The sequence below is a fragment of the Canis lupus genome, chromosome 20 (assembly GCF_011100685.1).
Source record: "Canis lupus familiaris isolate Mischka breed German Shepherd chromosome 20, alternate assembly UU_Cfam_GSD_1.0, whole genome shotgun sequence".
Classification (NCBI taxonomy): Eukaryota; Metazoa; Chordata; class Mammalia; order Carnivora; family Canidae; genus Canis; species Canis lupus.
Genome location: NC_049241.1, coordinates 40824304 through 40838733, shown reverse-complemented (window position 1 = coordinate 40838733; position 14430 = coordinate 40824304). Strand labels below are relative to the sequence as shown.

The window sequence follows — 14430 nt, the reverse complement described above, 5'->3', positions numbered from 1 at the left end:
CATGCTTATGCTCTAAAAGTAAATAAATCTTTTTAAAAAATAAAAACGAACTGTGATATTTCTATAATCTAAAGATGACCTCAGTGCTGAAGAGAGAATTGGCATTGCCTTTTAGCTTCACCTATGATACACATTTTAAAAGTCTACTATATCTTCTCCATTTTCTATTTCAAAAATACTGATCTTAAAATGCTAATATTTAACACAAATTTCAAAAGTATAACCCACAGTCATTAAAGAAAAGTTGTGGGAACTGGACACTGAGTGACAAGGCACCGACTAAGTCTATCATTTGAGTCCTAGCTCTAGGGGGCTGGGTTGTAAATAAGATCACACCTCTCCTCCTGCTGAGTTCATACATACCTCTTCATCTTTTCCTCTTTCCGGTGCTGCCTCACCCAGTCCTTGGGGCTTTTTTCCGTTTCTAGGACATGATGTTTTTTGTTTGTCCACCTCAGGAGCTTACTTTTTGGTTCACAGTCTGAATTGTCTACACTATCCACAGTTCCATGGTCCCCTTTTAATGGATATGCTATTAAACATAAGTTCCTGTCTTCATCTTCTTCAAAGCGTACAGACACCACACCTGGAAGGGGAGGTGAGGAGCAGAGAGAACTTTTAATTCCATAGAAGATGTGTTATAAATAACATGATTGTAACATTTGTTTTTTTCTTACCCTGTTCCTTAGTCTCTATGTTGCCAGAGGCCCCAAACTCATCTGCAAACCTAACAAATATCAAAACAGCTAGAAAAGATGACACCATACAAGACAAGCGATTAGGGAGTAAACATGGCCGAGAGTCATCCTCTCTGATGCACTCAAAAAGGCAAGAGCCAAAGAATTACAAGACACATTTTTCCATCATTGAAAATGTTTATTAAGTTTTATGTAATTCTTCTAATCCTAAGAGAGAAGAAAAAACATTTGCTCTTTTTATCTTGTGGGAATTTTTGATGCCCTAAACAGAAACTCCGACGGCCTGAGGCTTGCTTTAAAGCAGAGCCTGAACACGGGGAACAAAGGTTTGTCCTGAGGGGTAAGAAGCATCCAAGGGTAAGGGAAGACTGGGCAAGCAAAACAAAATAAAGGAGCAAACAAAACAAACCACACAGCACAACAGACACCCTAGCAAAGGCTTCTTGCAGCACCCCCACACGGGTGGGCACCCCAAGCCTTTTATCCTCAAACATGTTACTTTATTGGTCTTTGCAGTCACAAAAGAACAAAATGAACACAAGGCAAATAGGGTTGGGCTGGGAGCACAGACGCGTGGTGGCCTTGAAAGCAGCTGTCCCCCTTGAGTCTCTAGAACCTGCCATGTGTAATTAGACAGTCTTTGAGGAGGGGGCTGTCAGGTGGGAGCGTTTCAGCAGGTGCCGACGAGCGCCTTACAAGCGACTGGCTGAACACCTTTCCTCCCAGGCCTCTCTGGCCCGGGATCACTCAATTTGCTCAGTCCTTGCTGCCCGCCCGCTTGCTCGCTCGCTTGCTCGCTGCAGGGGAATGCGTGCTCAGAGAGATGACACTTCTGAGGTGGTCCCTGGCTCTGGGCGCAGAGGAGCAGAGGACCCCGGGTGAGGAATTCAGGGGACCACACATTCCTGTGGCCACGGGGAAAGAACCAGGGGGAAAGGGGGGCAGGGGCAGCCAGCTAACAAGGGGCCTTTGGCTTTGTCCTGGAAAAAACAACAGAGAAGGACCAAGTGAGGGCCCTCAACTCCCCGACCCCCCACCACAACACACATGCATATTCAGAGTACAGAGAGAGGCGCCCAGTACATTCTGTCTTCAAAGAGCATGTTTCAACAGTCCCAGAAGAACCTAGGTTGTTCAAGAGTCTTTTGTATAATCAAGCAATGTAAATTTAATTTCCTTAATGGATTCTTTGATTTACAAAATATCCCCCTTCCCCAGGAAAGACCACATTACGCTGGTGGCTGCTGATGTCACCCCAAAAATGCAGTATAAAAAGAAAGAGTCACCATATGTGAATCAAAGGGTTGCCATAACATCGCAATTTCGGGGACATTCCGTAATAGCAAAGGGCTTCAGCTAATCAGCACAGGCCTCCCACTCCTGCATTCCATCTGACTCAACGCTGCTCCCAGCCTACCTAATCACCAGGGCTTCTGGTTTCCTGGAGGACAAAAAGCAGGCCGCAAGGATTCTGGGTAAAATCCTCCCAAAGTCTTCCCCCGCTGTTCCCCCAGGGGGGGCTATGGGTTACTGTGATCAAGAGACACCTGAACATAAAACACAACTATACTTCCACCAAAAATAAACTCAAAACAAATCCACAAAACAAAACAATTGAGCAATCTTACCAGGCCTTGCAAACTGAGGGTGTGAGGTGCTGGGCTGAGGGCCAAGAGGAGGAGGGAAAACACAGAGTGTGGGGAGGGGTGAGGGCTCCCGGGATGGCTGCCCGGGCCTTCCACGGCTGCGCCGCCTCTCATCTCTCCTGGCGCCAGGCGCTGGCGACCCCTATGGTAGCGGGGGCTCACCTTTGTACTGGGGAGTGAATTTGCGCATCTCGGCTGGGAGAGTCTCGTAGAACTGGTGCTCTCTCGGAACCAGGGGCTTGCATAGAGTCGTCTCGTTGAAGCGGAGCACGCATGAGTGCCCCCCAACCTGATGGACAAAGGGCTCCAGCAGGACGCCCTTAGTGCGGGGCTCCACGTCCATGGCCCTGAAGGCTGGGCTCATCCTCCAGGCGCAGGCGGCAGGGAGAAAGGGGAGGCGGCGGGGTCCAGCGGCCAGCGCGTCCTCCGTCTGTCGTCCGTCTGGCCTCAGGTCCTCGGTTGCGCGGGACAGGACGCTCTGCTGGAAGCAAAGAGACACTGGCATTGGAAGCGGCCTGGGAACCGTCTTAAAGCCGCGAGCATTTCTCCAGCAGAGACAAACAGCCAGTTCTTAGGCGGGGCTCCGCCCACGCCGTCCACTCCGGCTCCGCCTCCTCCCGCAGAAACAAACAGCCGGAGCTACTGCCGGGCGGGGCCAGATTCCGACAAGCAGGGACTGGCCCCAGGTGTTCCGAAAACAGCCAGTGCCCTCCACTAGGCGGGAAAAATGCAAAGCAACGATAAGGTAAAGTTCCATTTCAAACCTAATAATTCAGATTAAATCTTGCCATTTTCTAGTAAGATTGTTGACTTCATACATTTTTTAAAATATTTTGAGCGAGAGCGAGCGCACGAGGTAGGTAGGGCTAGGGGTAGGGGAGAAGCAGGCTCCCTCCCCGCTGAGCAGGAAGCCAAATGGCCTACTGGATCCCAGGACCCAGGGATCACGACCCAAGCAGAAGGCAGATGCTTAAGCGACTGAACTACCCAGGAGCCCCCATACATACACATTTTTAATACTCCATGTTTTAGAGTAGTTTAAGGTTCACTAAAATTAGACGGAGATAATTGCTCACATAACCATCTGCCCCCACACATGCATTGACTTCTCCGTTATCAATATCCCTCATCAGAGTGGTAGGTTTCTTACAAACTGTGATGAACCTACATTGATTCATCATCATAGTTTACATTACGGCTAATTCTTAGTCATTAATTATGTTTTTATAAAATGCAGTTAAAGGGAAAACCTGCTTACTCACCATCTGGTAAGATTTACTCCCCCAGAGTGCCCCCCCCCCAACCCTAAAGCCAAAGACAAGCCCCATTAACCTTATTAGCAGCAGAGCTTGGGCCTAGCTTTAATGATTAACGTCTGTATCTAAAAACAACTGATCAACGCTGGCTAACTCCATTTAAAAAGATACATGGTGTTCTAGGTCAGTGACTATTTTTATCAGTTCTATCCTGATCTCCAAAAGCTGGGGCACACCTTTAAACCAAAGCTGCACTCCTGGGGTAATCAGGGCCTGAGGTTTAGGGCCTTAGACCTGACTTCGCATCTCTAAGCACCCCACATCTCAGCAAAGCAACCTCAATGCAACTGTTAACCATTTCAAAGCATGTCAAGCTAGTTCTCTGTTTTCTGTCTATAATTTACAAACTACACAGGGGCTACTAGCACTACTGACGGGTGTTGGACATTTCATTATCTGTACAGGGTTCTTAATGGGAACTGGAAGAGTCCCCCATGTACCCCAACTGACATGCTGGTGGTGAGAACAGGTCTGCTGAAGATGTGCCCACGTCCTCTAAAGTGAGTAAAGCACCTATTACATGCTAGGTTCATTACAGAAACTTACCTCATTTGGTCCTTGGGATATTTTCTGGGAGGAAGACAGTATCCTCTCTGTTGCAAACAATGAAGCTGATTTGGGGAGGTGAGGAAACTCTTCCAGGGCCAGGGACAATAAGCCACAGCTCTCAAATGAACCTCAATCTGTTGGATGCCCTCCTAGGGACACCTCTAGGTCTCAGGGTCTTTGGCACTAATTCCTTGATACAGCGCTCTTCCTATGAACAAGGGACATTTAGCCTATTGTGAAAGTGCCTTCACCATGTATATTTTCTGTTTATAATATAGCCTCCCTTAAAGAGTTTAAATTGGTTGTTAATCTCTTTTTAGAGAGATCCAACTGTAGGCCAACAGGACTTGAGGATTAGGAATCCATAAGCTTTCCTATATGCAAAGAGACGAAAACCAAAGGTCCTGGCACCACCTTCTCATCAGAGAAGCCCTCAGGAGGGAATGTGCTGAGCAGGGTTGTAAGCTCCAAGGAGTACAGTCCAGTCATTCCAGACTCTCTCCAGAAGGTGGAGCTCTGAGATACTTGGCCACTTGAGCCCTTTCTTAGGGTCTACAGACCAGTTCATACTAATGCACTAAAGAAACCTCTGGAGTAAAAGCAATACCAAAAGAAAGCTACTGTACTGACTTAGACGGTCTGCCAGTACCCAAGCACAAACCAGGTACCATAATTATTAAATTGTCAATGCACAAACACAAAACACTTCCCATGGTCCAGGCTTTAGAATCACAATCCAAACCTTTCATTAAAGTATAAACTGCTTTTGTTACCAGAGTAATGCTAACACCAAAGTGAATCCAAATCCAACTCTGTTCAAGATTCCTTAAATGTATTCAATTAAGTAGAAAAATAAAAATCTCTTTCTCCAGGCATCTCTTACCCATCTAGGGATGGTAAATCTACAACAAAAATTGGTCCCTCATGGCAACTCTAGTGTATGGTGCATGGGTGTGGCTGGAGGCCAAAAGGCCAGGTGAGTGTCTCTATCTCCTCTTCCCAGGTCCTCAGTGTATTCATTAGCTGCTGGGTATGATGTGGCACCTTGCCACCCTGCCCCCCAGCACTCAACTCTGGCAGTCCACAGAACATTGCTCCCTAGAGAATAATCATCATCTTGGGTAGAGAGGCAAGAAAAATAAGGCTAATCCTCGCCTGACCCAGGCTGATGACAGAGGAAACTCCCAAAAATGAAGCGAAGTTAGGGAGACAACTGATTACCCAGTAGTGAGGTGAAGCCAGATTCTAGTCCCAGTTCAGCCACTTGATTGTTTGGAGAAAGTCTCCAAGTCCCTGGCTCCCTCTGGGTTCCAGTTTTCTGGTTTGTAAAACAGAGAACACAGACCTGGAGTAGCCCTTGTGTGGGTGGTATAATGCAATTAGTGAGTGGTAACCAGTAGTTTGTTTTAACCAAAAAGGAAAAAACAGTAAATATCATTGCATTGCAAATAATAAGTCCTGTTTTGTGATTCTTTTATTTCAATGATTTTTTAAAAGATTTTATTTATTTATTCATGAGAGGCACAGAGAGAAAGACAGGCAGAGACACAGGCAGACAGAGAAGCAGGCTCCACGCAGGGAGTCCGATGTGGGACTCCATCCCAGAACTCCAGGATCATGCCCTAGGCTGAAGGCAGGCACTCAACCACTGAGCCACCCAGGCATCCTTTTTATTTCAATTATGTTTAGTCTCTCAACATGAGCATAAGTATATGGCTTCACTATACCACATATTTATAATATTTGGGGTTGTGGATGAAGAAGTGGAGCTTGCCCCATCTCTGTGGAAAAATGAATGATCAAACTTCCCAAAGATTACACAGATCAGATCGGCTCCCACTCTAGTGGCCTCAACCTGGCCATAAGAAAGAAAAGTGTCCAAAACACCTGTTCTTTTTCACCTGCTACTTTCTGTTCCACATATGGTTTTAGCAGAGGGATTTTTAAATGTCTCAGTTTGTCTAAGGCCCAGTTTCCCAGGAGTCCTAGAGTTTTAGTGGTTACTGAGAAGTCCATGCAAAATGTGTGGACCCTGTGACTAGGGAGGGAATAACCATAAAATACTGCCCTCAGATTTAGCATCTAAATTTAGTTTTCCACACTGCCTCATATTGGTCCATGAAACGATAAACAAGGAAGGAAAGCAGAACATAATACATCCTAGGACAGGACATAGATTTCCTTTGCAGCCCATCCCCTTAAATCTATTAATCTGGTTTAAGGATCTGCTGGAAACAATGCCTTAATTTCTTAGCTTCTAAAATATTGTAAATAGGGGCAGCCTGGGTGGCTCGGCGGTTTAGCGCCTGCCTTCAGCCCAGGGTGTGATCCTGGAGACCCCGGTTCGAGTCCCACGTCAGGCTCCCTGCATGGAGCCTGCTTCTCCCTCTGCCTGTCTCTCTCTCTCTCTGTATCTCTCATGAATAAATAAGTAAAATCTTTAAAAAATAAATAAATAAATAAATAAATAAATAAAATATTGTAAATAAGGATGCCTGGGTGGCTCAGTTGGTTAAGCATCCGCCTCTGGCCCACTTATGATCCCCAGGGTCCTGGAATGGAGCCCTATGTCTGGTGCTCTGCTGTGCGCTCCCCCTTCATGTTCTCTCTTAACTCTAATAATACAATCTTTTTTAAAAATTTAAAAATAAAATATTGCAAATAAAACAACTATGACTCATGAAAACCCCTGAGCCCTTAGCTCACACGCCTAGAATTTAGCTAATGAGGTTACAAATGGAGTCTGCTGGGGCCACTTAACTTTGCCTCTAGAAAAACCCCAGGGTTGGATAGTCACAGGGGGTGGGGTGTGAGGCACACCAGCCTGATGGTGGAAAAACAACACTCATCATTCACACCTCCTCTCCACGAGCCCCAGAGCCACCACCATAAGGTATCTGCACACAACCCATGACTACACCACCAGGGTCAGTCACTGGAACTCTTAAATACTGTTGTAGGAATGCAAAAAGTGGTATAGCCACTTTGGAAAACAGTTTGGCAGTTTCTTAGAAAGTTAAACATATACTTATTATATGACCCAATACTCCTATTCATATGTATTTGCCTAAAACAAATGAAAACATCTACACAGATCTGTACATCATAGAGATACTATTTACAATAGCCAAAAGGTGGAAACCCAAACATCCATCAAATGGGTGAATGAAAAAAAAAAAAGAAAAGAAAAAAAAAAGGTGAATGAATAAACGAACTATGATATATCCATATAATGGAATATTATTCAGCAATAAAAAGGGATATATTGATACATACAACAACAAAGATTCATCATAAAAGCATTATAAATGAAAAAAGCCAATCACAAAAGATTATATGCTATATGATTCCATTTATATGAAATTATAGAAAAAGCAGAACTCTAGAAAGTAGACAAATAGCTGCAGAGGTAGGGGAATAGAATTGACTGCAAAGAAGACTAAGAACTTTTAGGAGTAATGAAAATGTTCTACACTGTGACTAGGATGGTAATTATAGGACTACATAAATTTGTCAAAATTCATCAAATTAGACTTAAAATTGAGGAGTCTTATTGTATATAACATACTTCATTTGAGGAATTAAATTTTTCTTATACTTTTTAATTTACCAAATTTTCATAAGTACATATTATTTTAATCAGGAAAAATTATACTTAAAAAGATCATATTAGGTGTCAAATAGCTTCTATATGTAAACGCTTTGGTTGAGATTTACTTTACCAGCCATTCTAACTGGGCTCATTTGCCACACACTGAGCACCTTGAGTCACTCCTGCCAAGATGCCCGGGTCACCATCTTGGTCAAAGTAAGGACTCCCCCATCCTTTTGTGCAGGCATTCCCAGATGGTACAGACTTTCAGGGACAGCCACGTTTTCCCTCATAAATCCATGACACCCACTGCTAAACCTAAAACCATTTGCTCACTTTGAAAGCCCAATTTTATCAAGGTCTTAATACTAGCAGACTTCTACCAGTTGCATAGTTATCTTTTTCAATTCTTGTAAAGTCAAAGCAAAAGCATCCTTTACACACAAACAAGCAGAACAGAAGCATAAACCAAAAAAAACCTTTCTGTAAAACATTCATCAATAGCATCAAATCTGTTATTATACTAGCTTCCTTGTTATTTTTCAAACATGCCTGGAATACAACTACCTCAGGGCCTTTGCACTGCCATCTTCTCTGCTTGGTATACCTCTTCCCCCAGGTATTCCCTCCACTCACAAGCTTACCTCCTTCAGCTCTTTATGCAAATGCCCCTTCTTTAATAAGGTCTTCCGTAGCTACCCCATCTGAAAGTGCCATATCTTCCTGTCCACACTCCCTTATACAACCTGCTTTATTTCTCTTTAGTACTTATCACCACCATCTAATATACTATGTTTTTTTTACTACTACTATGTTTTCTTATTTGTCTTATTTTTTGTATCCCCCATCCTGACTCCACCAGAAAACAAAGTCCATAAAGTCAGAGATTTCTGACTGTTCTGTTTACTACTGAGTCTCCAGAGTCCAGAAGAACACTAGCACAGAGTAGGCACTTCATAGGATGTGCCTCAAATCACTACTACGTCATGAACACTTTCTGCACACAGATCAACAAAGAACTCAAAAGGCACCCACCGCAATTATCCAAACCCTCACCAATCATAGTGAGTACGATTATTAAAATGAGGTATGAAAAATAAATAAATAAATTTTTAAAAATGAGGTATGCAACACACTTTACAAAATGTATTTTGCATTTATAATTCCCCATCTATCAAGTCTGCATTACCTGTGGAGTATAAATGAAGGACCCTGTACCTGAACACTCATCTGGGACCAGGTGGTATGGAAACATTTCATGTAAACAAAGCTTAAGCTCTTAATGTAATGACAATCAATCTCTTGGAAAATTCCCTCTTATGGAAAATCAGGCAAGAAAAGAATGGTCATGGGCAGCCCCAGTGGCCCAGCGGTTTAGTGCCGCCTTCCGCCCAGGGCGTGATCCTGGAGACCTGGGATCAAGTCCCATGTTGGGTTCCCTGCATGGAGCCTGCATCTCCCTTTGCCTGTGTCTCTGCCTCTCTCTGTGTGTGTCTCTCGTGAATAAATAAATAAAATCTTGTAAAAAAAAGAATGGTCATTCAAGAATAAACTTTAAAAGTGTGGCCTCAGGGCACCTGGCTGGCTCAGTCGGTAGAGCTCGGGACTCTTGATCTCAGGGTTGTAAATTTGCACCCCACATTAGGTGTAGAGATTACTTAAAAAAGGAAAATGGGGATCACTGGGTGGCTCAGCGGTTCAGCGCCTGCCTTTGTCCTAGGGTGTGATCCTGGGGTCCTGGGATCAAGTCCCACGTCGGGCTCCCAGCATGGAGCCTGCTTCTCCCTCTGCCTGTGTCTCTGCCTCTCTCTCTCTCTCTCTGTGTCTCTCATGAATAAATAAAAAAAATCTTTAAAAAAATAAATAAATGCAGCCTCAAGAAGATTAAAATTCTATCATAGTTTAACACAAACATACTAGGGATGCCTGGCTCAGTGGTTGAGTGTCTGCCTTTGGCTCAGGACGTCATCCCAGGGTCCTGGGATCAAGTCCCACATCAAGAGCCTGCTTCTTCCTCTGCCTGTCTCTGCTTCTATCTGTGTGTCTCTCATGAATAAATAAATAAAAATCTTTAAAAAATCAAAAACAAAACAAAAATCAAATATACTAACTAGCATTCAGAAATTCTGTTTTGGTATTGATTTCTCATCCCAAAGACCCAAGGTTTTCAAGTTGCAAAGTTATCATTAAAAGATAATTATCCGCATCTTTTGCAGGCAAAACAAAGAAAGGCCACGTGTTGGTTCTAAGTCTCTGCTGAAGGCCTTCTTCAGCAATGCTGGTGGGTCTGCCATCCAGCCTTATTTTTTTTTTTTAAGATTTTATTTATTTATTCATAAGAGACACACACAGAGAGAGGGAGAGAAGCAGAGACACAGGCAGAGGGAGAAGCAGGCTCCATGCAGGGAGCCTGACGCGAGACTCGATCCTGGGTCTCCAGGATCACACCCTGGGCTGAAGGCGGTGCCAAACCGCTGAGCCACCTGAGCCACCAGGACTGCCCTGCCCTCCAGCTTTAAATGAGTCCTTAGCAAGACAATGCAGAAGGAAAATCATTCCCAGCGTGACTTGAACTTACCTGGAAGCTCGGTAACAGATGAGGCACAATTCCTGGTAACAAAATGAATATATAAAAAGGAGTTTTAGCAAAATAAAGCCAGGAAGGAAGAGGAAAGCTATCAATGTTTGCCTTGTGAGATGTACCAAGGATAAGGGCTGACCAGACTGACCCATCTGGGTACAGAGCATCAAACTACCACCAACTTCAGGAAAACTCCCACACCGTGCTTGCTACAAGATTAAGCCCCATCAGGACATCTCCCCTTTTTTTAAAAAGATTTTATTTTTAAGTACTCTATACACCTGATGTGGGGCTCAAACTCACAACCCTGAGATCAAGAGTCACGTACTCCACGGACTAAGCCAGCCAGGCACTTCCCCACCGCATCAAGACATCTCTTATACTCCATTATGAATGCACTTACTTTCACGTCTAGCAATAGAAGAGTGCATGATGGGCTATCAGGATATTATGAAAAGTTTGCTTATCAATTTTACGATTTTAAAACATTTTTTAAAAATTTTTATTTATTTATGATAGTCACACAGAGAGAGAGAGAGAGAGAGAGAGAGAGAGAGGCAGAGACACAGGCAGAGGGAGAAGCAGGCTCCATGCACTGGGAGCCCGACGTGGGATTCAATCCCAGGTCTCCAGGATCGCTCCCTGGGCCAAAGGCAGGCGCCAAACCGCTGCGCCACCCAGGGATCCCCTGATTTTAAAACATTTGAGAAAATGCTTAAGATATCCTCTTTTAGGTGAAAAAAGCAGATATAAAATTGTATAATCTATAATGTCTGACCTAGGTCCAAAGAATTACAGAGGAAAAGACTAGCAAAAAGTACCAGCTATGCCATTGAATCATACACTTAAAAATGGTTAAATGGTAAACTTCATGTTATGTATATTTTACCACACACAAAAAATAAAAAAAGTACCAGCTACTCATTGTTCGCCCCCTTCCAAAGCCCTGTAGTCATTACATTAAAAATAGTGAATGCCTTGAAGTCTCCCAGCTCACATATGAGAAAGAAATTTGATACAGGTTTCCCAAATTGACAACAATCCTAAAAACTGACACGGAATATGATGAATTGTGAACTAAAATAAAGTGTTATAAGTTGTCAGTAATTGGAAGCAGATGGGCATCAACCTAGGGGAGCAACTGTGTGTCCTTTCTATAGAAACATAGAATATGGGAATCCCTGGGTGGCTCGGAGGTTGAGCGCCTGCCTTCAGCCCAGTGCGTGATCCTGGAGACCTGGGATCGAGTCCCATGTCGGGCTCCCTGCATGGAGCCTGCTTCTCCCTCTGCCTGTGTCTCTGCCTCTCTCTGTGTGTCTCTCATGAATAAATAAATAAAATCTTAAAAAAAAAAAAAAAACATAGAATATTGTTGTCACAGAAGAGGAAGTCAAAATGCTGCCCCAAGGGGATCCCTCGGTGGCGCAGCGGTTTGGCGCCTGCCTTTGGCCCAGGTGCGATCCTGGAGACCCGGGATCGAATCCCACGTCGGGCTCCCGGTGCCTGGAGCCTGCTTCTCCCTCTGCCTGTGTCTCTGCCTCTCTCTCTCTCTCTCTGTGTGACTATCATAAATAAATAAAAAAAAGTTAAAAAAAAAATGCTGCCCCAAAATGTAGGGGAAAAGGTACTGCAGGCTGTCGTATTTGTCTGCTTTTTGAAATGTGAACTTCTGATTTCTTTTTTCGTTCTAAACAGTCACTTTCTCACCTACTTGTTTTCATCACTGTAAACTCTTCTGTTTAAAGAAGGCAGTTGTGGGATCCCTGGGTGGCGCAGCGGTTTGGCGCCTGCCTTTGGCCTAGGGCGCGATCCTGGAGACCCAGGATCGATTCCCACGTCGGGCTCCTGGTGCATGGAGCCTGCTTCTCTCTGCCTGTGTCTCTGCCTCTCTTTCTCTCTCTGTGACTATCATAAATAAATAAAAATTAAAAAATATTAAAAAAAAAAGAAGGCAGTTGTAATTAAATATTTATATAAATAGATCATATATGGCCTGATCACCGCCATCATGGGTCGCATGCACGCTCCCAGGAAGGGAGTCCCAGTCGGCTCTGCCCTACAGCCACAGCGTCCCCACCTGGCTGAAGCTGACGTCCGATGAAGTGAAGGAGCAAATCTACAAACTGGCCAAGAAGGGTCTGACTCCCTCGCAGATCAGTGTGATCCTGAGAGACTCCCATGGTGTTGCACAAGTACGTTCTATGACAGGCAATAAAATCTTGAGAATTCTCCAAGGGACTTGCACCTGATCTCCCTGAGGATTTGTACCATTTGATTAGCTGTTGCTGTTCGAAAGCATCTTGAGAGGAACAGAAAGGATAAGGATGCCAAATTCCGATGGATTCTGATTGAGAGCCGTATTCACCAATTGGCTCGATATTCTAAGACCAAACGAGTCCTCCCCCCTCAACTGGAAATATGAGTCATCCACAGCCTCTACCCTGGTCACATAAATTTGGCTATGTACTCAAGCAATAAAATCATTGTCCACTAGAAGCAAAAAATAAAAATAAATAAATAAATAAATAAATAAATAATATATATATATATTTATGTTATATAAACTTGAGACAGCACAAAACTTGCATCTGCCCTATGCCAAGTGGTAAGATCGTTATTCCCTTCTCTTCAAATTGTCTATATATACCAAACTTCTTGAAATATTCTCAAACTCAGAGCATATGTTACTTTTATAATAGGGATGGAAAATATTAGAGGGAAAAATAAAAGAATTCACGGAGACTAAAACAGGAAAAAACATTCAGTTGTTCAGCTCTTGAAAGTTTTAAGCTCATCCACAAAAACAAAAACAAAAGCACTGCCCTAGCCCATACCGTGCTCAAAGCTCTAATCCATGATGGAGACCCTGGAAGATGGACCACATGTAAACAAGTAAGGAGAACAACCCAAACACATCCTGCCCCTAAGGTATGTCTAAGGCACTGGAAGACCGGATGAGGAACTGACCAACTCCTCAAGCTTCAACGACAATGGGATACAACCATACCAGAGACCAGAACCACTGCTTAGGGAGTACTTAGTCTATTCTGTGACACCCATGCTCTTACAACACCCCTCGATTTACCTTCCTAATGGATGGAAGTACTGAGGCCCCAGGAGGGCACCATAACAGGTAGACTTCAACACAGAAAACAAGTGATGGAAGAGTTACTGCTGAGGATGGCTGGAATCATAGTCCTAACTTCAAAGGAGCTGCAGCCTGGCTGGCTTGCAGGGTGTCCGTCCACCCCCACACACACGGCCCCCTACCACCATACCAAAGCAGCAGAGCCAGGGAGATAAGACACAGAAGCTCTGCACTGACTTGACACAGATGCCTGAGATCCAACACTAGGTATTCGTTTTCTCCCTCATTAACATTTTATTCTAGTTTTAATAAAGGAAAAGCTGTAAGTTGTACGTGGAATTATTTCACTAAAGCCACAATACGGCAGATTCCCCTAATGCTGAGGGACAAATAAAGTGACAGATTCTGTTAAAAAAAATCCAGATATGGACAGCCCCAGTGGCCCAGCGATTTAGCGCTGCCTTCAGCCCCCAGTGTGATCCTGGAGACCCGGGATGGAGTCCCATGTCAGGCTCCCTGCATGGAGCCTGCTTCTCTCTCTGCTTCTCTCTCTCTCTCTCTCTGTCATGAAAAAACAAATAAAAATCTTTTAAAAAGTTAAAAAAAAAATCTTTTAAAAAGTTAAATAAAAATCAATCAATCAATCCAAATAAGCAGGACACCTGGGTGGCTCAGCGGTTTAGGGCCTGCCTTCAGCCCAGGGCGTGATCCTGGAGTCCCAGGATTGAGTTCTACATCGGGCTCCGTGCATGGAGCCTGCTTTTCCCTCTGCCTATGTCTCTGTGCCTCTCATGAATAAATAAAATATTTTTTAAAAATCCAGATAAGCTCTTCTGTAAGGGAAATAGCCTCTCAGATGCTTCATCTCTCTAGAACCACCAGCACAACCAAGCTGCCCTATCTCTCTGCCTCAGATCAGATTTCTGGAATGAAAGACTAGCATGTCCCAAGATGGAAGGA

At 44.0% G+C, this 14430-nt stretch overlaps 1 protein-coding gene and 1 pseudogene across 9 annotated transcripts in view; one reads left to right on the top strand and one right to left on the bottom strand.

Moving 5' to 3' along the window:
- IP6K2 (inositol hexakisphosphate kinase 2) overlaps positions 1 to 14430 on the bottom strand; it is a 34607-nt gene that overhangs the window by 7951 nt on the left and 12226 nt on the right. For 3 of the 9 annotated variants that reach the window (XM_038566520.1, XM_038566519.1, XM_038566522.1), the window contains exons 2-3: positions 2507 to 2822; positions 364 to 586 (exon numbers count right to left, since the gene is read on the bottom strand). In XM_038566520.1, the coding sequence (XP_038422448.1) occupies positions 364 to 586; positions 2507 to 2708 (425 nt within the window). In that variant the 5' untranslated portion in view covers positions 2709 to 2822. Of the gene's footprint in view, positions 1 to 363; positions 587 to 677; positions 2826 to 10379; positions 10412 to 14430 lie in introns of those variants that run through there. The other 6 variants (XM_038566517.1, XM_038566518.1, XM_038566515.1 and 3 more) reach the window with 4 other exon arrangements.
- Positions 2742 to 13934, top strand: LOC106560140 (annotated as a pseudogene).